Here is a 24,420-nt window from a genome sequence, read left to right as displayed (position 1 = left end):
GATTTGTAACTAGTGACAGATTAATCCTAATACCTCAGCTGTTGTCTTTGCATTTTGTAATTGTGATGTTCTCACTGCACTGTGTTTACAAAGAATGAATTGAATCAAAGGGACCTGTAATATATTTGTTCATTAAGCAAGGTTGTTTCTTTAATTGGTTGGAAAAGTACTGTACGTCCATAGTGGAGGAAGCGAGTGAGAAAAATGAATGTTTCACTCGCTGCAATTGAATGCTGAGCACTCCAGCTCTGGAAACTTGGCTCACGTGCTTGAAAAATCCAAACCTGAGCTAACTGGATGTCAGTGAACGAAATGACTGGTCAAGTTGCATGTCCTGCTTAGATGCAGAATGGGATTTTAGAGATGGAAGAATACACCTTCCCTGTTTTTACTTTGGTGGTTAGAAGTGGAGGACATTTGATGGTGAACGGAGAACACAACAGTCTCCAGACTTTCTCATCTATTTTTATTCTTTTAATGCAGTCGAGACACTTTGGGTGGTTATTACGAGTATAATGATGTCGGAAGTTGCCAGGAAGTTATCCACCTGTACCACCTGCTATGGTCATCGACAATCCTTAACATCGTGGGATTATTTCTTGGAATCATCACAGCGGCAGTCCTTGGATCCTTTAAAGATATGGTATTGAACTTTTTCTGCTTTGGCTATGCAAGTTATTTTGGAAGAATGTCATAATACCTACAATGTCATTATTTTTGGTGTAAGGTAGGAGCAAATAAAAACTTGCCCTTCTCCTTTACAGAGTAGGGATAGGGGAGGATCTCCTTCTGATCTATAATTTCGGCTGACACTCCCAGCACAGTACTTAAGGGAGGGCTGCACTGAGACGTTAAGTTAAAATTTCCCCCTCGAGGCAATGTAAATATCACCTGGGCGGCATGGTGGCAAAGTGTTTCTTCACAGTGCCAGGGACCCAGGTTCAATTCTGGCCTCGGGTCACTACTTGTGTGGAGTCTGCACGTTGTCCCCATGTCTGAGTGGGTTTCCTCTGGGTGCTCCAGTTTCCTCCAATGATGTGTAGGTTAGGTGCATTGGCCATGCTTCTTCAGGGGGATTAGCAGGGTAAATATGTGGGATTTTACAGGGATAGGGCCCTGGGTGGGATTACTGATAGTGTAGACTTGATGGGCTGAATGGCCTCTTTCCACACTGTAGGGATTCTATGATATGACTCACTGTTGTGAAAAGGAGCGGGAGATTTCTCCGCAATATCCCGGCCAATATTCATCCTTCAATCAACATTGATTATCGAATCATGATCTTACTGCTCTTTGTGGGAACTTACTGTGAAGAATGTGACAACAGGTTAAATTACAACAGGTTAAAAGTACTTCTTTATGTGCAAAATGCCAAAGGTGACCTGATGTTATGAAAAGCACAATATAAACCCAATCCATTTCTTCTTTCATTTTGATTTATTATTTGTCACATCTATTAGTATACATTGAAAAATGTTGTTTCTTGCGCACCGTACAGACAAAGCATACCATTCGTAGAGAAGGAAACAAGAGAGTGCAGAATGTACTGTTACAGTCATAGCTAGGGTGTAGAGAAAGATCAACTTAATGCAGGGTGGGTCCATTCACTGAGCAGGAAGGTAACAATCTCTCGGATCTGTTCCAGCACTGCCCTGTAACTTGATCCAGGAAAAGATTTGTAATAACCTTTGAAATGAATGGCCGCTCTTTCTCTGTTCCCCCATGAAGACACGCCTCCACACTCGTCCTGGCTGAGGCCCTCTGATGTCTCACTCTTTCTGCAATTCTGCATTATTTTGTGCTCATGTAATCCTCTGGAATTTCATCATTTGTGATTAAGAGTGTGTGAGTAATGTAGAGGAATTCATTGTTGGATTAAGAAGGAGTCATACAAATTATTTATTGCTTTGTTTGAAGTAACTAAGCCCTTACGTGAGAAGGAAACTTTGGCTAAGGCTAGCAGCTTTCATTAATAATAGGCAGGGAAAGATCATCCTTTGCGCAATAAAAGATCCAAATATTGCACAGATCCTTTTCTTACATGTTGGAGTGAAACTGAAAACTAACCTATATTCTCCCTTTTCAAAGTAAAGTAAATTTAGGATCCTGATTCTTTTGCTGGTTTTTATGGTTTCAAGATGTATAGATCCAGGGAGGCTGTAGGAAACTGGAATTGAAGTGATTTTAAATCTGGATTGAGTCTAGACCTTTGTTATGCCTTTATACAAACATACATACTAACATTTCAGTTAGGAATAGGCCCTTCCCTGCCTGCTCTGCCATTTGATAAGATTATGGTTGATCTGAATTGTGGCTTCAGCTCTACTTTCCTGTCTACCGTCTGTAACCTTTGATTCCCTTGTCAATCAAGAACCTGGGTAACTCAGCTTCAAACATATTCATGACCCTGTCTCTCCCGGTCTCTGGGGATGAGAATTCCACATACTGTAAAGTCTGTGAGAAAAAAGTTTTCTTCTCATCTTTACTTGGAGTCCTCTCATTTTTAAACCCAGTACTGTGACTGTGCAGACTTCCCATGGCTTCTTCATAACTTAGTCCCCTACTTATCTTTGTGTCTCCCTAGTTCTAGTCTCTCCCAGAACAGGAACTAGCCTTTCAGCATCTACCCTGTCAAGTTATATTTTCAATAAGATCAACTTTCATTCTTCTAAGTTCCATTGGTTATTGGCCCAACCTTTTCTCATAAGAAACCCTGTTATCCTAACATAGAACAGTACAGCACAGTACAGGCCCTTCGGCCCTCGATGTTGTGCCGAGCTATGTCCGAATCCAAGATCAAGCTATCCCACTCCCTATCGTTCTGGTGTGCTCCATGTGCCTATCCAATAACCTCTTGAAAGTTTCTAAAGTACCCAATTCCACTATCACAGCACGCAGTGCATTCCACACCCCAACCACTCTCTGAGTAAAGAATCTACCTCGGACATCCCTCCTATATCTCCCACCATGAGTCTTATAGTTATGCCCCCTAGTAACAACTACATCCACCCGAGGAAAGAGTCTCTGAACATCCACTTTATCTATCCCCCTCATCATCTTATAAACCTCTATTAAGTCGCCTCTCATCCTCCTATGCCGTAAAGAGAAAAGCCCCAGCTCCCTCAACCTTTCCTCATAAGACCTACCCTCCAAACCAGGAGCATCCTGGTAAATCTCCTCTGCACTCTTTCCAATGCTTCCATATCCTTCTTATAGTGAGGTGGCCAAAACTGAACACAATATTCCAAATGTGGTCTCATCAAGGTCCTGTATAGTTGCAGCATAACCCCACAACTCTTAAACTCAAACCCCCTGTTAATAAACGCTTACACACTATAGCCTTCTTCACGGCTCTATCCACTTGTGTGGCAACCTTCAGAGATCTATGGATATGAACCCCAAGATCTCCCTGTTCCTCCACATTCCTCAGAACCCTGCTGTTGACCCTGTAATCTGCATTCAAGTTTGTCCTACCAAAATGAATCACCTTGCACTTATCAGAGTTAAACTCCATCTGCCATTTTTCAGTCCAGCTCTGCATCTTATCAATGTCTCTTTGCAGCCTACAAGAGCACTCCACCTCATCCACTACTCTACCAATCTTGGTGTCATCAGCAAATTTACTAACCCCATCCATCAGCCCCCTCTTCCAAGGCATTGATAAAAGGATCAATCAAGTGAACCTTCTCTAAACTGCTCCTAATACAATTATGTAAGGAGAACAAAACAGTACACAATACTCCAGATGTAATTTTATTCATTTCATAGGCTCTCTGTGCCCCGCATTTATTGCCCATCCTTAATTGCCCTCCATTTCTGAGGACATTTGAAAGTCAGCCACATTGCTGTGGGTCCGGAATCGCATGTAGACCAGACTGGATAAGGACGGCAGATTTCCTTCCCTGAAGGACATTAATGAACAAGATGAGTTTTTCTGACAATCGACAATGGCTTCATGGTCATCAGTAGAGTCTTAATTCCGGAGTTTTACTGAATTCAGATTTCACCGTCTGCCATGGTGGGATTTGAATCCGGGTCCACAGAGCATTACTCTGCGTCTCTGGATTCTAGACTAGTGATAACACCACTATGCCGCTCCCTCCCCCACCAACACTTGTTGGTTACATCAACACTGTGCCAAAAACTATGGTTAACACAGTGGAATTTGCTATATGAAACTGCTATAATCAGAGAGAAGGTACTCAGTAAACTGAAGGATTTAAAAGTAGATAAGTCCTGAGCACCTGACTAATACTCGCTAAGCACTCATCATCACTGAGAAGACGTCTCATTTGGGACTAGTGCTTGCTTAACCTGAGAAGAGCAAGACCAAGTCTATGAATCATTAAACAAGATATCAAATTTAAATATTCATTTAGAAGCAGAGGTGAGGAACTCCAGCAAAAATTTACCTTTTTCTACAGTATTAAGATACCACTGACCTCCTCAATAAATGTTAGAACCCACAGAATCCCTACAATGGAGAAATGCATTCAGCCCATCAAGTCCCTGGACTCGGAGGAAAATAAAATCATTCAGGGTTCCCTATACAGAGAAGTTTATGGTGCAGATCTTGACTTTTATGCAGTGGTGTAAAATGATCTGCATCATCCACAAAGGGCTACCCCATCCGTATGCAAGAAGTAAGGATAGAAGTTGGATTGCCAGTATTGCTACTCTACCATCCTCGCCGTTGAGGCTGAGGGCAGCACAGTGGTTAGCACGACTGCCTCACAGCTCCAGGAACCCGAGTTAAATTCCCAGCTTGAGTCACTGTCTGTGCAGAGTTTGCACGTTCTCCCTGGGTCTGTGTGGGTTTCCTCCGGGTGCTCCAGTTTCCTCCCACAGTCCGAAAGATGTGCTAGTTAGGTGCATTGGCCTTGCTAAATTCTCCCTCAGTGCACCTGACCAGGCGCTGGAGTGTAGCGACTGCGGGATTTTCACAGTAACTTCATTGCAGTGTTAACGTTAGCCTACTTGAGACACTAATAAATAAACTTGAACATAAACATAGACATTTGGCAAATAGCAGTTGAGGAGAGGCTTTAGAAGTTTTGCATAAAATCCTATTGAAGGAGTGATTCTGTTCAATGTGACAATATTGGGAGCGCTGCAAGTGTTGGACACTTTCCCAAACTGCATCCCCTGCCTAGAAGCAGGAGGTGTTAGCTGAGTAGCTGTAGTTTGCAATCAGCAGGCGTTGTCAGACCCCTATAGCACTGAGTCAATATCTTTTCCCAATTGTTCGATGATTCACCACAACTAGGAAAATCCCAGCTCTCTTCAACTGTTGGTCAGTTGATGCTATAAAGGTGGTCTTAGCTAGGCCTGCGCTTGCTACAAGTGGTCTCAATATCCCCCCCCACTGAGTTACAAAATGTGAAAAATGAGCCATGACTCTCACTCTGGGTCACAGTCAACTCATACTTGTGAAAGGGGTACAGCTTGCTGACATTCACTCTCGATGCTCAAACATCTGAGAGTGCCAGAGAGCAGCTAATACCTAAATAGAAACATTTATATGGAAGGGAAGCTGTTGGTACAGCTTTGTCCATATCAAATAGAATGTACATCAGCGGGAAACAGGGTGACCAGGAGAGGGAAGTTCTTGTGTATAAATCATTTTAAACCACAGCTCACGAGTACAATTGTAAAACTTATGAAGTGAAATAGCGCGTGTAAACAAAATAGTTAAACATTTGCTACATCTTGAGTAATATTGTGGGAGCATTCGGATTAAAAGAACATTTTGGGGTGACTGCTCATCCTAGTTATCTACGTCTCATTGGCTCTGTGGGTTTATAATGTCCCATGTTTTGGTGTCTTCAGTGTGGTTAGATTTCATTACTGAAATATTCGGACCTATTTTCATGACACGGAGGGTGGGACTTTCCGGCCGCACTCATCCAAAATTCTCACCAAAGATCAGCAGAACTTTTCATGGTTCGCCCCTCCGCCCGCTACGATCCCTGTGGCGGGCGGGACGGGAAAATGACCCCCTATTCGTCTTTTTTTAAAATTACATCAACCTTTGAATTCACCTGTAACAGCCTGATAACTGCTTAACTGAAGAGATTTAAGGGTGAGATTATCTGGCCTCTCCTCAAGAGTTTTTCTCAGTTCATTGGTGGTGGTATCTTCTGGTCCTGTCTCTGTCAATGGGAATTCCCATTGCAGGCAACACACACTGCCGGGAAACCCCGTGGAAGCACAGCCAGTGGGACCAGAGGATCCTGTCAGTGTGAACGGCCAGAGAATCCCGGCCTTAGAGTGAAACGTTTAACTAGTTAATCTGGAGGTTGCTGTTTCAGAAGTGATATCAAGTGAGTTCACTCCCATTTAGAGCCAAATGGTTAAAACTCTCTTTCTCTGCTATTACCCCCAGCAGACACCAACTGCTTCTCAGATCACCTACACACCGGAACCTCCACCTCCACCCATAATGTATGATCCTGGACAACAGGTACTGGCCTACACCAACTTCTATCCTGGGCCTCCACATCTGCCACCTTACAGCCCATACGATATTCAGGTATCTGTCAAAATGGTTGGACAATATTACTGGATCTTCTTCCAGTATCTTATATACTTCACTAATGAAATGGAATGTGATAATTGCTAAGTGCATTTTCTTTTCCTCGTTTGATTGCGCCAGATGACTAGCTCAGTTAGCTGGGAAGCTAACATATGACCTAGAGCAACCCCAACTGTGTGGGTTCAATTCCTGTTCCAGATTTGAAGATGATAGTCTCTACACTCTAGCTATGACTGTGACACTACATTCTGCACCCTCGCCTTTCTTCTGTATAGCACGCAAGAAACAATACTTTTCACTGTATGCTAATACATGTGATATTATTAATCCAGTTGATTTGATTTGATTTATTACTGTTGCATGTATTAGTATGCAGTGAAAAGTATTGTTTGTTGCACACTATACAAACAAAGCATACCATTCATAGAGAAGGAAAGCAGAGGATAAAGAATGTAGAGTTACAGTCATAGCTATGGTTTGGAGAAAGATCAGCTTAATATAATGTACGTCCATTCAAAAGTCTGATGGCAGAAGGGAAGAAGCCATTCTTAAGTCATTTGGTATGTGATCTCAGACTTCTGTATTTTCTTCCCAATGGAAGAAGGTGGAAGAGGCTATATCTGGGGTGTGTGATGGGTCCTGTCTTCAGGCAAAACACACTTCATTGAATTCAAAGCTTTGGCATTGCTTTAAGGTGAAAATAGTGAGGCTTCTCCGATAATGCAATCAGGCATTTAGCCCTATGGGCCAGAAGGTTCTTAAACATGTTGGTTGGTCTGTTTGAAGATAACTGATCTATCTAGTCATCGTTAAGATTAGCCTTAGTGTAGTCAGGCTCCAAAGGGAAGGCACTTGATCTGGTATGTCAAAACGTATAGATGTCGAGAGCAGATGGAATCAGACTGTGCTGCCCTGAGTTCCACCGTCAAATATCATGCCACGAACTGTGAGACTTGCCCTTCAAGAATCTGGGCAAGAATCTGTAAATAAGACCTGGAGCCCATTAATGGGTGTGCGTAAAATGTACCAGTTCCAGAGTAGGAATCACAATGTGCACCAAGCTTCTAATTCCATGACTGTCATTGGCCTAATGGTGATAGTCCCTTTCTACAAGATGAGGAGTTGGAAGTCTCCCTAATCTCTATGGCATGATATTCTGGCTTCGAATTTCCAACACTTTCAGTGCAAAAGAGTGGAGTTGAGGGTGCTGATTTGGGACATAAGTCAAATATGCGATTCTAAAATGCACCAAACTCCTGAAAAAAAATGGCTGCTGCCAGAGAAATGCCCCCAGCTCTTCCCCCTCAAAACACCCAAAAATGAAGACCAAAGCAGATATTCCCGAAATTCTACAAATTACACTGTTTCGTGGGTAAGTTACCTCAGTCACTATCAGACTTATCAAGCGGCCTGGGGTGGAATGTGTTCAAGGCTGAGACAGACAGATTTTTAATCAGTAAGGGAATCAAGGGTTATGGGAATAAAGTGGGAAAATGGATCACCATATCCGATCAGTCATGACCTCATTGAATGGCAGAGCAGACTCGATGGGCCAAATGGCCTACTTCTGTTGCTATGGGGAGGATTCCCCATCTCCCAACCACACTATGTTTTCAAGCGGTGGAGGTAACCTTCCATTAGCCAGTAGAGGGATTTTCCGATCTCTTCGCTAGTTTCCCATTGTTTGCACCCTCCCCTGTGGTGGGGAGTCACCACCAGCAGAACTAGAGGATTCTGCAGATGGGAACAGCCAGAAAATCTGCCATTTGTCTCATGGTCTCAGAGAAAGTTCCTAGCAATCAGCTTTGACTGGAGCAATTCTAGAATTTTTTTCTCAACTGGCAAATGAAACTAGCTCGACAAACTTCCTTCCATCAGTTTCCGGTTGGAACGTCTTTTGCTTTTCATTCTTCTGATGTTCGCCATGGGCACTCCCCATATAATGGAGACAAAAGCTCAGCCACACTTCATACCTAGTTCTACTTCTGTCATTGGACCATGACAAATGGATCCTTCCCCTCCCACTCCCAAGTTCTTTGCCAGCTGTGAGGAAGTGTCTTTACCCTGACACTGCACAGGCAACATAACCTTTGTTACCCCTGGGAAATTTTAAATGTACCTTTGCAATGAACCACAACTATTAATTTTTGTATTCCTTTTGAACCATATCCAAGATACAATGACTGACTGAATCTGTTAGACCATAAGACATAGGCACTCGGCCCATTGAGTCTGCTCTGCCATTCAAATGTCTGATATTTTTCTCTCATCCCCATTCTCCTGCCTTTTCCCCACAACCTTTGATTCACTTATCAATTAAGAACCCATCTATCTCTGTCTTAAAGACGCTCAATGATTTGGCCTCCACAGCCTTCTGCGGCAAAGAGGTCCACAGATTCACCACTTTCTGGCTGAAGAAATTCCTCCTTATCTCTGTTTTAAAGGATCATCCCTCTAGCCTGAGATTGTGCCCTCTGGTTCTAGTTTTTCCTACTAGTGGAAACATCCTCCCTACATCCAAACTATCTACTGTTCTAATTAGAACCTACCACCCAAACAGTAACAAACTCCATACGCGTTGCTATATCAGGTCTTCAGGTAGTTGCTAGCCCAAACCCTGCTCTCTCTTCATAGACCATTTGGGTCCCAATATCTTCTCGGTAATATGAGATGATGCCAGTTATACTTACACATCCTCACACCTCTGCCTATGTAAATTAGTTTGGCCCTGCAGTTTACAACTGGGTAAGCTAGAATTGGGGCATATTCCACTCTGCTTTATTTCTGAAAGTGCAATGATATTATTGTATGTTTGGCTTATCTTTTGTGTCGTATGCTCCCAGCGATTTAAAACTGTCCCATTAACTGACGCACATTACAAACTCCACATGATTCTAATGGTAGGTTTACACTCAAATCATTGGCCAGTCTTTTCTCTTTCCAACATGCAGACTGATCTGTTGTGTATTCATGGCATTATTAGTTCAAATTTGGGAGTTTTTGTTTAATTTCAAAAATCTCACAACCACAATTTTCTTTCTTATCTTCACTCAAAGATCAGATCAGTTTTCTTGCTGGGTTTTTTTCATCCACATTAGCAACTGAGGAAGAGGCTTAGGTGGCTAAAACAACAGCTTGGGCCAATTGGGCTGAATGGCTGGTTTCTGGAGTTGTGCCACACAGTAAATGTCTAAAGATTAAATTGCCAATGCTCGTGAGGAAGACAACGATGGTAGAGCTGATTGATGCCTGGGAGTTAAGGGTATAGTCAATTACTGACTGGTACATCGCCAGCTAATGGCAATATATAACTTTTGGCCATGCAGTGTCTTAATGCTATCCCCTACCAAAGGGTTTCTCTCAGTTCAGAGCCACCATCCTCTCCAAACTACAGATTATCCAGCAGGAAGTCAACTGAACATAAATATATCCTTAAAGAAAGAGTTAATGTTTCAAAGTTTTAATGCCAGTGGTTACCACTGGTGCCTCACAGCGCCAGGGACCCAAGTTTGATTCTCGGCTTGGATCACTATCTGTGTGGATTTTACACGGTTTCCTCCCACAGTCCAAAGACATGCTGGTTAGGTGGATTGGCCATGATAAAATTCTCTCTCAATGTACCCAAACAGGCACCGGAGTGTGGCAACAACGGGATTTTCAAAGTAACTTTATTGCAATGTTAATGTAAGCCTACTTGTGGCTAATAAATAAACTTCAACATTTTATATCTCCTTTTGCAATCTATTGTTGCATTTGAAAGCAACTGCTAGTTTTGTTGATTTGTATTTGCAAGATTTGCTGTTTGTTTTTTAACTCTATTAAGCTCTGGGTGCTTGTCATGTTCTGGCTTTAGTCTTTGAAACAAGTGCCTAATCAGATTAAAAGCGTAAGGCGTCATTGTAATAAGTGCTTGATAAATTCTGTATGTGTGAGTTTGCATAGCACAAGAACATTTCCTGCTAAACACCATGTAAACAATAACAGTGAATACTGGAAAATCTCAGCAGGTCTTACAGCTTTTGATTTGATTTAATTTATTATTGTCATATGTATTGGGAAATGTGAAAAGTATTGTTTCTTGTACGCTATACAGACAAAACATACCTTTCATAGAGTACACGGGAGAAAGAAAGGAGAGGGCACAGAATGTAATGTTACAGTCATAGCTAGGGTGTAGTGAAAGATCAGCTTAATGTACGGTAGGTCCATTCAAAAGTCCAATGGCAGCAGGGAAGAAGCTGTTCCTGAGCCGTTGGTATGTGATCCCAGAACTTTGTATTTTTTTCCCGATGAAAGAAGCTGGAAGAGAGAATGTCCGGGGTTCATGGGGTCCTTGATTATGATGGCTGCTTTTCCGAGGCAGCGGGTAGTGTAGACAGTGTCAGTGGATAGGAGGCTGGTTTTCGTGGTGGACTGGGCTACATTCAGAGTTGACGAAGGGTCATCCTTATTCAAAACATTGGCTCTCTCCACAGATGCTGTCAAACCTGCTGAGGTTTTCCTTCAGGTTCCAGCAGTAGTATTTTGCTTTTACCAGGTAAACAATAAACGTCATAGACATTGGGGTGAACTGTGCAATTGAAGCAGTTAACGTGTACTGTTTCTCTTTTCCAGCATCCAAGTATATTCTCAGCTTCCACGCCATCTGATGACTCACAGTCTATTTCACAGTCTGCTTCCAGTTACATGTGGCCGCCAAACACTCCTCCTCGCTACTCCCCGGCATACTTTCCACCTGATGAGAAGCCGCCACCCTACACACCGTAGATCTAAACTTACTTGCATTGTCACTACGGACTTTTTGAAGGCCTCCATTTGCAAGGGCATTGTCCACACAGATCACTTTGCAAGCTCCACGTGCGAAATCTTACCTTCTCGCCGTGAGGTGTTTGTAGAGCGGAACTCTTCTGTAACACAAAACATCAGCATATCATCCTGCTACCTAATGTTAAGGGTATGTTAGTCCTTATTTGTCAGAAAATGATGCACTTATACTTTAGGTGTAGTTAAAACAAGAACAAAGACTTGGAAAACTAAAAACTCATTAGCATTATCCGATCAATCTCAATCCAATTAAGTGGTGGAACAGATTGGACTGGCTGAATGGTCTACACCGATTCCAATGTTGCTAATTTATCAAATAAACTGTATACATATATAATTTAAAGTAAATGATCTATTTTAGCTTTGTGGTATACCATCATCTTTCAGTTTTTTTTTAACTGGTAGTCTGCGTTAGTCTTTAAGAAGATTATGTACATAATCTTGAGTAAAATCTAGATAAAAGTTTCACTGCTGCTGTTGTGAAATGAATCCTGTGCTAAACTAGTAAAGACCAATTTTCATATCCTGTAAACTGATGGCACACCAGGTCAATGCGTCATGACAAGAGCCAGACAGGCCCTAAGCGTGTTCCTCTTTTTATTCAGACTTGTGCGGTCTTTGGCAGACATATGGGTCTTCCAGTTGAGCTGTTCTGATCTGAACAACCTTGAATTAAGGAGGGAGGGAAGGTCAGCCAGGATTGCAACTACTGTTTGCACCTTACTAGAAGTCAATGTGTGAAGACATTGGATGAGAAGCTCTTTATGGCTTGTGGTTCAATGGGCTGAAGACAAACACTAACAAAAATTGAATGCCTTTAGAAGAGAAGCGATGGGCAGAGGGGAAGGGAGACTGTTAAACCTGCAAACAAGTATGTTTCTGGTTACCAATTTCCCCTAAAGCTAACTGCAGAGGAATGTAAAGTACCTTTCCTAAAGCGCATTGGAAGGCTCAGAAAAAAATAGAAATTTGGATCATCAACGCAAAACCTCTGACAGCTGTTTCCAGAGCAGAACTGTTGGAATCCAAAATCAAATTGTTTGCTGGTGCTTGCATTCTGTGCTGTCCAACATTGTGAGGGAAGACAAGGAAATATTTAACACTATCTCTTTCACTATCCACAGGATAACAAATGGCTTCAGGGTATGTTTAAAGGTTAGGAAGCAATTATAAAAACATGCATGATCAGAGAGAGGCTTGTATAAGCTCACTGAAGATTCTATTACAGAGTTGCCTCTAACAAGACTACCTTTGATAAAATAGAAGGGTGTTATTAATTTTATATTTATGGATGGTTATGAGGTGGAAAAATCCACAAGGTCTGTGGAGAGCGTCCTTCAAAGCTTCTAAGGTATGGGGCTTTATAGCACATGATAAAATTGCAGAGATATTTAGATAGCTGACAACCACATAAATTCTCGTCATCTGACCCACAAACATTTGGTGGGAAGCATGATCTAAGAAGGAGACAAAGTAATGCCAGCAAGTGGCTATAGATTCTTACCATTCATACAACTCAGAAGTGTGTTCGACTGATGAATATTATTCAGATTTAAACTCACACCTTACGGTTATAAAACATGAGAAAAATCAAGGGTTTTTCTTTTAACACCATGACAGCATTGAACATTATTTTTCTGGTCATCTTCCTTTCACTGTTGTACAAGATGATGTACAAGGCAAGTTTTTTTACACGGAGAGTGGTTGGTGCATGGAACTCGCTGCTGGGGAAGGTAGTGGAAGCAGGTACGGTAGTGACTTTTAAGGGGTGTCTTGACAAATACATGAATAGGATGGGAATAGAGGGATATAGTCCCTGGAAGGGTAGGGGGTTTTAGTTCAGTCGGGCAGCATAGTCAGTGCAGACCTGGAGGGCCAAAGGGCCTGTTCCTGTGCTGTAATTTTCTTTGTTCTCTTTGTTCTAGTTTAATAGCCAATTTTCAAAGCCCCTAATGTATGAGGCTGGAAATTTCTGGGGTCAGAGAGGAAGGAAGGTCAATTTGGGAGGAGTGGTAATGGCAGAAATCTAGAACCTGATTTCACCCAGTTTAAACGGACTGTTTAAATTTTGGTCAGTGGAGCTAGGAGCAGATCTTTGGCTTATCCATGCCACACACACAAGGTATGGTTTGCAGGAGTTCTTGGGCTAATACAGCAAAATGTTGCCATTTATATCTTCAAGCGTCAAAACTGTTTTCAAAGAATCCCTACGGTGCAGAAGCAGACATTCAGCCCATCGAACCTACACCAATGACAATCCCACCCAGGCCTTATCCCCGTAACCCAATGCATTTACCTGTTAGTAGGAGGCAATTTAGCATGGCGATCCAACTAACCTGCACATCTTTGGATTGTGGGAGGAAACCCACGCAGACACAGGGAGAATGTGCAAACTCCACATAGATGGCCATCCGAAGCTGGAATTGAACCCGGGTCCCTGGTGCTGTGAGGCAGCAGCGCTAACCACTGTGCCACCAGATTATCAGTCTAGGGTAAGGAATTGAGCTTTTGTGACCATCATCCATAATGCATCATCCTCTCACTTGGGTTTATTCTTCTCTAATATTTGCACATCACTTCTGTAGCATGGCATCAAGGGCTACACACAAGTACCACAATTACCATCCAACCAACACCCCGCAACCTCAACTGAAAAGTCGTCCCCTTTTCTGGCTGTACATCCATCCCAGTGTATTGTTTGTTTTTTCACATTGCCTAAACACAGATAATTGGTTTGGGAGTAGAAAACAATTAGTGGGGGAAATGTTATTTCATCTGTTAAAAAGAGGGAAGTGGTATACCCCATCAGTCACTACTGGATCCACTTTTGTCCTTGGTAAAAACCAGTCAAATGAACCCACACCCAAAAACAAAAACGTCGAGGATTGGAAAAAAAGTAAAACATTATGGACAAAATGTCCAACAGTTGGGTGCAACTAGGGATCTACACAGTAACTTCTTGCAGTATTAATGTAAGCCTACTTGTGATACTAATAAATAAACAAGAAAGTCAACAAGTATTTCCTTGAAAGTCCAAATACAGGTGGGTAATACCTTACAAAGGCCACTAGCATTCTGAGTTTTATAAATAGGGGTGCATGGTACAAGAAAAAGTAAGAGCGGTTAAAAAGGACTAATATGGAATGCTGCCTCAAGTTTACTTGATACAAAACCACGTATCACAACTTGACGGCTGTAAGAACAGTACAGTTGAAAGAGGCAGATTGGAGCAGGAAAACTCACCAGGAGGTTGGGGAGGGAAGGAAACCTATCTTGAAAGCTACGTTAAAAAAAAATTGAAGATTTACTAACATCTATCTGAGTTTTCTAATTTTTTGATTATACTAAAATATTCTGTAATCGTTTCATTTTACTGTGCAATTTTTCTTAAAAAATCATTATTTTAGTCAACGTACTCCTTTGTTTGCTAATGTTATTCCTGAGATCTTTGCTACTTGTTAGGTTCACAATAGCAGAATGCAAGTTATCTAGCTATGCAGCTACCTATTTAAAACAACAAATGCAAAAGTTAACCTATGTAGGTTTTTTTTCTGCAAGAGAAGTTATTGCCAGTTAATCTGGTTTCCAACATGTATTGCTCTGGTAAACTGGGGGAGTGGGATCTCCTTTGCCTGCTTAAGCATTATGATTTTAAAAGACGTGAATTTCAACCAACACCTAGACTGGGATTTTTGGAACCCATCACAGGCAGCCAAACATCCATTGGCTTTCAGTGGGAATTTCCCCAAGCTACACTTTTTTCTGGATCATTATTTTAATTGTATTTGACCACTTAAGTCTACTGTTCATCTCTAATATATGGGAAAAATATATATTGAGAATAATCATGTAAAATTAATATTATGTCTTGATATCTGCGTTATTTATAACTTATTCAGCAGACTACAGTACAGTACGTTTTACTGTATTTCTTGGATTTTAATAAAATATGCAATTTAGAACTAGGAACCATTGCTTTGTTCAAGGAAAAGGTCACCTACCTCATAGGGCCTTCAATCTTTGGTATGATATACTCTCCTAACACCACTGAATCAAGGCTGGATTTGATGTTCCGAAGGACTCACATGGTTGGTGGTGGTCACTAAGACTTTGGTAATGCTCACCTAAATTCCACCACTGCTCCTGAGCTCTAAGGGAAAATGGTCCTTTGTACAAAATCTTATTACAGGCAGCCTACAACAGTCCTGAAGGAATGAGTGGCTGAGGTCACTGCGTGGCACCATTATCAAACAATGAATATGACCTTACAAAATAGATAACCTCAGCTCCACAATAGAGACTAACTCCAAAATAATTAAGATGAGGAGAGTAGGAACAACAACAGACACCCTGTGCAAACCACCAAAAGTGTGAGCACATTTCCTTGTTAAACTTGAACAGTTTTGTTTCGATCTGAGTGTTAGACCACAGATGGGCTTGCCTTATGTAGCCTCAGTGAAAACCTATTTCAATGATCACACTGGAACTGGTAGAATCACCTTTCTCCTGAACTGCTGGGTTTCCTGCTGGAAAGGTAATGGAGAAGGCACCTCACAGTGTGTTTTCCCTCAAAACCTTTGCTTGGAAACCTTCCCTTCACTTTGAATAAGTGGATCGAAACCATGCTTCACCTAAACAAAGCCCACATCAGGTCATGCCTGGAGTGTTGGGAACAGTTCTGGGCACCACGCCTTAGGAACGAAAGCCTTTGAGAGAGAACAGTGAAGATTTACCAGATTGCTACCTGGTTAGGGTCAAATTTCAAGGAGAGATTACACAGACGTGATTTTGCAGAAGTTTCAAAAATGTTAAGGTGAACACTCAGGATAAAGAGAAACTAATTTGATTTGATTTATTATTTTCACATTAGTGTACAGTGAAAAGTATTGTATTTCTGTTGTATAAATATTTCTGCTGGTGGGGAGTGTAGGACCAAGGAACAGAGTCTGAAAAATTTGAGACAGACCTTTCAAGAAATATACCTTCATGCAAAGAGTGGTAGAGGTTTCGAACTGTCTTGCATAATCTGCAGCTGATGCTTGGATGATGAATTGTAAATCTGTGGTTGCTAGATTTTTGTTTACCAAAGGTATTAAGGGACATGGGACAAAGGTGGGTAGAGGGTTCTAGATGTCAGATCAGCCATGATCTTATTGTATGGCAGAACAGGTTGGAAGGGCCAAATGGCCTATTCTATTCCTATGTGCCTTAAGCCATGTGAAATGAATAAACTTTATGTTTAATGAAGTGATCTGGTACCATCCACCTAGGATGCACACCTCTGTTGGTATCCAGAAAGTGTAAGCAATATTCTAACTCCTTACGAGGAGACTGGTGGAAAGAAATGATTGCAATTTCTTGTTGAAACCAAATGATTCCCAGCAGGAAATGACAGTGCCAAATTGAATAAGGTTAATTGATCTCCCCAATTTGCTGAGTTGAAACTGGATCCACCAATATGCAGTCTATCAAGGCAGAAACTTAAGCTTACAAATCAAAAAGGATGTGTGTTACATTTGTGTATGGCTAAATTAGGATCCCAATTTGGGTCATGTGATAGCTCAATTTAGCTCCAACTGGGAGAAGAGTCTCCTGTGAGATTACTGAAGCAGTCCTTTTAACCAAAAGGATGTCACAAACTATTAGTAATTGGGAAGCACATAAACCATTACTAATTTATTGTGTCCATGAAGTATAATGAGTAAAGACTGACATTTACAATGGCAGAACAGTTCACGTACCAGATATAATGAAAACCTGTTGCTATGAGTTTCCAATGTATCCACCAGGTATCTAAACAATTGGTCTAATGCATTTAAGGTAAAAAAAAAATCCATAGGAGCATTGTAAAACAAAATATGACACTGACTCACATATGGAGATATTATGTCAGGTTGCCAACATCTTGTTCAAAGACAAAAACAGAAAATGCTGGAAAATCTCAGCAGGTCTGATACAAATATTTTGGGTTGGGTCTGGCTGAGCCTTCTCCAGCTTTGATGAAGGGTCATCTTGACTTGAAACATTGGCCAGTTAGCACTGTTGTTTCACAATACCAGGGACCTGGTTTGATTCCCATCTTGGGTCACTGTCTGTGTGGAGTTTGCATGTTCTCCTCGAGTCTGTATGGATTCCCTCCAGGTGCTCCAATTTCCTCCCACAGTCCGACAGACATGCTGGTTAGGTTCATTGGCCATGCTAAATTCTCCCTCAGTGTACCCAAACAGCCGCCGGAGTGTGGCGACTGGGTGATTTTCACAGCAACTTCATTGCAACGTTAATGTAAGCCTCCTTGTGACATTAATAAAATATTCGCTCTCCATAGATGCTGTCAGATTTTCCAGCATTTTCTGTTCGTGTTTTAGATTTCAGCATCCGCAATATTTTCCTTTTAGCTGAGACAAAGAGCTAGGTTTTAAGGAGTGTCTTAAAGAAGGAAAGTGAGATAGAGAGGCAGAGGGATAAGCAGAATATTCCAGACCTTCGGGTTCTAGCAGCTGAAGCTGTGGCTACCAATGGCAGAACAATCAAAAGAGGACAGAAATTGCCAAGCACACAGATCGTACAGCGTTTTGGGATTGGAGGAGATGAGAGATAAGGAAGTACAGAGCAACGGAGTGCTTTGAGAACAGGATGAGGATTTTAAAATCAAGGCATTGATTGACGTACGGTCAGCAAGCCTAGGGGTGTTGGGTGAGTAGGACTTGGTGCGAGCTAAGACGTGGGCATTCAAGCAGTTATTGGATAGGTACATGGAGCACACCAGAATGATAAGGAGTGGGATAGCTTGATCTTGGGGTTGGACATAGCTCAACACAACATCGAGGGCCGAAGGGCCTGTACTGTGCTGTACTGTTCTATGTTCTAGAGTTTTGGATGACCTCAAGTTTACAGAGAATAGAATGGGTGAGGTGATCCAGGTAATACATTGCAATAGTTAAGTCCAGACAAACGCCAGTCCATGCTGTGATGGTACATGTTAAGACTGAAAATGTGCAGCCCCAGCCTCCAGGAATGGTTTTGAACACTGAGGCACTGCATGTGGTTTTACCACAGAATATTGCTAAAAATGCAAGCAGACACAATTTGAAGGAATGTGGCTCAGTACTATCAATTTCTGGGTGAAGGTTGAGGTCCAGTGAGTTCAAAAGAGTTCAGGAGGTCATCTGAGCAATTCCAAATGTTACTTGAAGCAAAAGAGGGGGAACCAAAATCACTTCAAGGGTTATGGTGGTAGTGAGCTTGTTCCTCACTTCTCCACTCCTACAGTGGTGTCACTAATAGAGTTGTGAACAGTACAAATGATGAGACAATGGTGCCCAATTAGAACAAGCAGAACTAGTTATTTACTGCCTGCAACTATCATTGTCTCCTGAATGATATGGGCCATTCTGTAACAGGAATACTGGTAGATTTGGGTGCTAAATGCTGGGCTGATAAAGCATGTGGTGGCAAGTGAGAAGTGCCGTAGGAAGGAACAATTGTTCTCCCAATCACAATGAGTGTCCTCTTCTCTAGTTTACAAAGGTAATGGCATCATGTTTAGACAACAAGCACTATAAGCATTTACTATGTCAGTTAAAAACTGTGAGAACTTTGCTTCATTTAGCAAAATAATTTAAATCGCAGGATGGGTCACCTCTGATCCATCCTTTATCATGAAATAGCTTGTCAATACAAATTATCAAGGCTTCCACATGGCGAATGATCACACTGGCAAGATACCAGTGAGTGAATAGAACTCTCAAGGAGTCAAAGCCTTTTTTTTGAATGGGGGAAGGGAGGATTGCAGTTTTAATAAAAAATTAGAAGTGTAAAGGCAAAATGATCAGGATGATAAACTAGATTGTGACTGGGAAACCAAGATTCGTTTCTAAAGTGTTCCTCCCAAGCAGAGGAACGTCTCCAAGTGTTTTACAGGGAGCAGGCGCTGAACAAAAGGGAGAAATGAAGGTGGAGGATAAAAATATAGTGGAAGAGTTGAGGGGTTTTTTTGAGGGAAGAGAAGGAGTTGACAACTGTAACCAATAGTTGAGTGTCAGGACAAAGAGTATGTCTATATTGAAGGAGCATAGGGTCAATTCAAGAATATGCCTCAGAAATTGACTTAGTTAGATTGTCCATGACGGGATTTGAAAGCAAGGGTGAGTGCTGTAAAAGCAATTCACTGGAGCATGAAGAGCAAGGATAGTTTGGGAGGGAGAGAACTGGAGGTGTGGCAGACATTTGAAAAGATAAGTCTGCCACCTTAGTGTTGGGTGAGATGTACTTTGAGGAACACAAACAGAAAATGTCAGCAGGTCTGACAGCATCTGTGGAGCGAGAACAGAGCCAACATTTCGAATCAGGATGACCCAGGTCATTGGCTCTATTCTCTCTACACAGATGCTGTCAGACCTGCTGAGGTTTTCCAACATTTTCTGTTTTTGTTTATGCTCCAGCATCCGCAAGATTTTGCCTGTACTGTGAAGAGATTGGAGGGCAATAAGCAACAGATTGGAGAAAACAAGCCTCACTGGAATAATGATTTAAATGAGGATTTCAAGAGCAGTGGGGCATATGCACAAGGCAGAGGGACAGGTGAAACATTAAAGGGGTGTAAGATTGAGAATGATCTTTCTGACACAGACACAGAGTTTAATAACAGCTTGACCATTGGACCATTGTGAAAATATCCCATCACCACGTGGCTTCGCTCTAATCCAAACTACTGAACTCCAGTGGTGGGTGGAGGTTACTGAAAGAAGGAGAAAGCCCTAATCTGAGCCATTTTCAGCTCCTGACAAACCTTTGACTTAATAACAGCAGAATTGTTATAAAGAATCCCACAATGGGATTATATAGACAACTATATCTCTAATATTGCATTTGTTTGTTAGAGAATAATCTGGAAAAACTGATTAATGTTTCACATCAAAACTTGATTAATGATCAAGACTTAAAAACTGTCTTATGCTTCCATGATCCTCTTGTATACAAACCACATTTCTAGAAAACCTGAAAATAAACTATTTAAAAAGACATTGTTCCATTTGTCAAAATTCAACTTTCACATTTTGCTGACATCCCCTCCAGCCCAATCCAGAATGAAAGATATTGCTACAAATGACCAATCTCTTCTTGGTCCTGTTACTATTTCACTATGAAATAATGACACGTTTCAGTCTTTGTAGAACTTTACAGGATTGGCCTGGAGCCTCCAGGAATTGAAGATGAATCTTCTAGACACTGCAACAAACAACCCAGGAGAAAACCCATTGGGGACTGAAAAATGGTTTTGTTTCCATGTACTTTGAACATAGCATTTTATTATTTGTAAATAGATAGACATGGACATGTCCACTTCAAGGGGGAGGTAATGGCCTAATGGCACTATCACTAAACCATTAATCCAGAAACTCAGCCAATGTTCTGGGGACTTGGGTTCAAATCCCACCACAGCAGGTGGTGGAATTTGAATTCAATAAAGAAAAATCTGGAATTAAGAATTTATTAATGACCATGAAATCATTGTCAATTGTCGGAAAAACCTATCTGGTTCACTTATGTCCTTTAGGAAAGGAAATCTGCTATCCTCACCTAGTCTGGCCTACATGTGACTCCAGAGCCACAGCAATGTGGTTGACTTTCAACTGCTCTCCAAGAACAACTAGGGATGGGCAATAAATGCTGGCCCACCAGTGATGCCCATATCCCATGAATGAATAAAAAAAGGGAGGAAAGAAACTGTTTAAACAGTTTAAAAATTTTAATTGAATGTCACCTTGAACATTATCTGAACACCTGCAACATATAAATAACATGAAAAATGGCATACAAAAGAAGTCACCAATTTACAGAGTTGAAGTACCAGGATGAGAATGTTTTATTAAATGGGAAAACACAAGATAATACAATACACATCATGATTACACAAGAGAGTATCATATTAAAGATTTATAAATTATTTTTGAGAAATTATGTAAAGTGTATAAATGGCATAAGATAGTGATAAGAAAGCACAGCGTTAAAATACATTGTGGAGAATTGACGAGATGCATTAAGTGGAAAGTTGGCCAGACTGCATTTGGAATGTTGCATCGAATAATGATGAACTTACCTTACAGTGAACTTCAGACAACACAAAGTGCCGAAACAAGAATGATACCTCAGTCTAGATCAACGTGCAATGAAAACACAGTTGGGAACTTGGATAGTACACATTATAGAAAATATTGGATGAGAAAGTACATATTATAGAAAATATTGGATGAGAAAGCAATGTTATTTTAGGCTTTAAAAACAACAAGATTCATAAATTATTTTCAGCTGAATCTGGGAACCATCACTGGAGGTGACAAGGAAAATGCAAAATAAATTGCAACTACGAGAAACTTAATTACACACTGTCACTCACTACAATTAAATTTGCATTGAACATAGTCTTCAAAGGAGTACAACAGTCTTCTGGTATAGGATACTAGAGTAATGTCAGTTTAAGATAAAGTACATGATACAGTGATAACCAACTTGAAGTCTTCATTCTAATGAATGGAAGCTAGGATGGACTGTGAAACACGTTGCTAATCCCTTGCTTCTGAATTAGCATCCTAGATAAACTAAATGTCCTTACTCATTCACAGATAATAGCTGAGTTCCTACCTGCTCATCAGTCCAGGTTTAACCATTCATTTAATTTTGAAAGTATGCCATTTCCTCATTTTCTTTCTTCTTTAGTTGCCAAGTATTTGCTGTGCGGTTTTATAATACTCCATGCTCTTAGTTTATAAAGTGTCACTTGTTAATTCTTCGATTGTATTTTAATTAGGTTGAATAACGTACCACAGTTGGTCATCCAAGGTCCCATTGCAAAACTTCACACTGGTCATTAAGGTGAATTAATACTTACATTCAGTTCATAAAGTCCCAGTACAATATCTTTCACATTCATAAATGTTTTTCAATACAATTTTGATGTGTTAAAAATTGTGTTCTGAAGTATTGGACCAAATGTTTATGCACACATGGTAGCATCACTAGCCTCCCTGCACAGAGGGCATTGAGGGGCAAATAATGTTAACAGTTCTGGTCAGTTGTGGTATGTTAGCTCACAATTGATGTAGATCATCCTAGCCTGGTAACTACAGCACAATGAATGGTGGTACAATTGACAGATAGCATGACTCTCTGTGCTTAATTCCAGCCCAGCAAGCAACTGTATGGTTCATCATTTCATCAGCGCTGATGTGTAAGGGTGACGTGCTATTTGACTGTAACAAGTATCACACCCAATAACAGTCCTGTTCGCAACTGACAGCCATCTCTTTTGAGTTAACCCATTAAACTAAATTAAATAAACTGAGGGAAATAGTAAAAGGGGTACTGCCTGAAACAAAAGCAAATCACAAATGAAATTTTAAAACATTAAACCAAATGATTATTAAAAGGGTCAAAAAGATACCCCAATCATTGTGATGGCCAATGGAAGGCCTTGATGGTGCCTATGGATATCGCATGCTCCCTCTCCAGGGACATTTGACCATGAATGTAACACTGGTAGAGAGGCAGTCAGTTTGGACTATCCCCTTGATCGCCCACTGCCTGGATCTGTTGATGGCAAATTTGGCCAGGACCAGGAGCAAGTTCACAAGAACCCCTCCCCACCCCTCTATACTTTGTGCCTGTAGGAGTGTGGGGCTGAAGTGCGAACAAAACTGTAACAACAACCGACATCCACGTGTGCGAATTTTCCAACAGGGAATTATAGTGTAAATGGGACCTATAATGGATAGGTTAACATGAGAAACACAATTTGGGAGGGCTGTGAACTTTACAGAGTTGAGTGCAAATGACAGCTGCACACAGTAAGGTTGCAATGTAAACCAGCCTGTTTGACCGTGATTGATTCACAATGCCTAGTGAGCAGCTAATACATTGGCTGTAACTAACATCTATGATATAGCAGTGGGTAAATGATTGAATGACCTCCATTACTTGATAGAAATAAATGACTGTAAAACCCATGGCAAGTAAGCAAATAAGACTGATATGTTCCCAGTAACATGGCAGTTAATCAATAGGATCGATTGATGAATCATCATAATGTGACAGAAAACATTGGTAATTTAATTAATGGCCACCGTCACGGATAAGCAGGTAGTAGGACAGTGTAATTGACCTTCATTGGACGGCAGCTAAAAAGGACTGGCCAGGATGTACTGCAACTAACCTGGTAGATGTTTAATGAAAATACCAAGGACAGAAATAACGTGGACAGAAACGACAGCATAGTGCAAATGTAAGTCTTTTTTTATTAATTTGTGGAATATGGGCATCGCTAGCTGGCCAGCATTTATTGTGATGATGTGGAGATGCCAGCATTGGACTGGGGTAAACACAGTAAGAAGTCTCACAACACCAAGTTGGACCTTAACCTGGTGTTGTGAGACTTCTTACAGCATTTATTGCCCATCCATCCTAGTTGCCCTTGGAGGGCAATTGAGAGTTAACCACATTGCTGTGGCTCTGGAGTCACATTTAGGCCAGACCAGGTAAGGACAACAGATTTCCTTCCCTAAAGGACATTAGTGAACCAGATTTTTTTTCCTGAAAATTGACACTGGTAATTATTAGATTCTTAATTCCAGATTTTTTTAAATTGAATTCAAATTCCACCATCTGCCATGACAGGATTTGAACCCGGGTCCCTAAAACATTAGCTGAGTTTCTGGATTAATAGTCTAGCAATAATACCATTAGGCCACCACTTCTACATAGTACAGCATATAAACAGGCCATTTAGCACAAACAAGTTTATGCTCCACTCGAACCTTCTCCCATCCCTTCTTCATGTAACCCTACCAGAATATACTTCTGTTCCTTTCTTCCTCAGGCACTTACCTAGCATCCCCTTTAAGTATATTCATGCTACTCACTTCAATTGCTCTCTGTGATAATGAGTTCCACATTTTAACCACTTTCTGGATACAAACATTTATTCTGAGTTCTTCATTGGATTTATTTGTGAATATTTCATATCTGTGGCTCCTAGTTTTGGTCTCTGTCCCTAAGTGGAAACATCT

General features: G+C 41.1%; 2 protein-coding genes across 3 annotated transcripts in view; one reads left to right on the top strand and one right to left on the bottom strand.

The window, feature by feature from the left end:
- Positions 1-11,719, top strand: part of tmem255a (transmembrane protein 255A) — a 76,561-nt gene extending 64,842 nt beyond the window's left edge. The window contains exons 7-9 of one of the 2 annotated variants that reach the window (XM_080187877.1): positions 484-643; positions 6,389-6,532; positions 11,150-11,719. In XM_080187877.1, coding sequence (XP_080044003.1) covers positions 484-643; positions 6,389-6,532; positions 11,150-11,302 — 457 coding nt within the window. In that variant the 3' untranslated portion in view covers positions 11,303-11,719. Of the gene's footprint in view, positions 1-483; positions 644-6,385; positions 6,533-11,149 lie in introns of both variants that reach the window. The other variant, XM_080187876.1, reaches the window with a different exon arrangement.
- The window catches only part of LOC145342356 (transcriptional regulator Kaiso-like), a 58,370-nt gene continuing 45,308 nt past the window's right edge, over positions 11,359-24,420 (bottom strand). Inside the window, exon 4 of the mRNA XM_080187875.1 lies at positions 11,359-11,442. Coding sequence (XP_080044001.1) covers positions 11,403-11,442 — 40 coding nt within the window. The 3' untranslated portion in view covers positions 11,359-11,402. The remainder of the gene's footprint in view (positions 11,443-24,420) is intronic.

The sequence above is a fragment of the Carcharhinus amblyrhynchos genome, chromosome 4 (genome assembly GCF_965287045.1).
Source record: "Carcharhinus amblyrhynchos chromosome 4, sCarAmb.v2.hapA, whole genome shotgun sequence".
Classification (NCBI taxonomy): Eukaryota; Metazoa; Chordata; class Chondrichthyes; order Carcharhiniformes; family Carcharhinidae; genus Carcharhinus; species Carcharhinus amblyrhynchos.
This window is presented reverse-complemented; position numbering and strand designations above follow the sequence as displayed.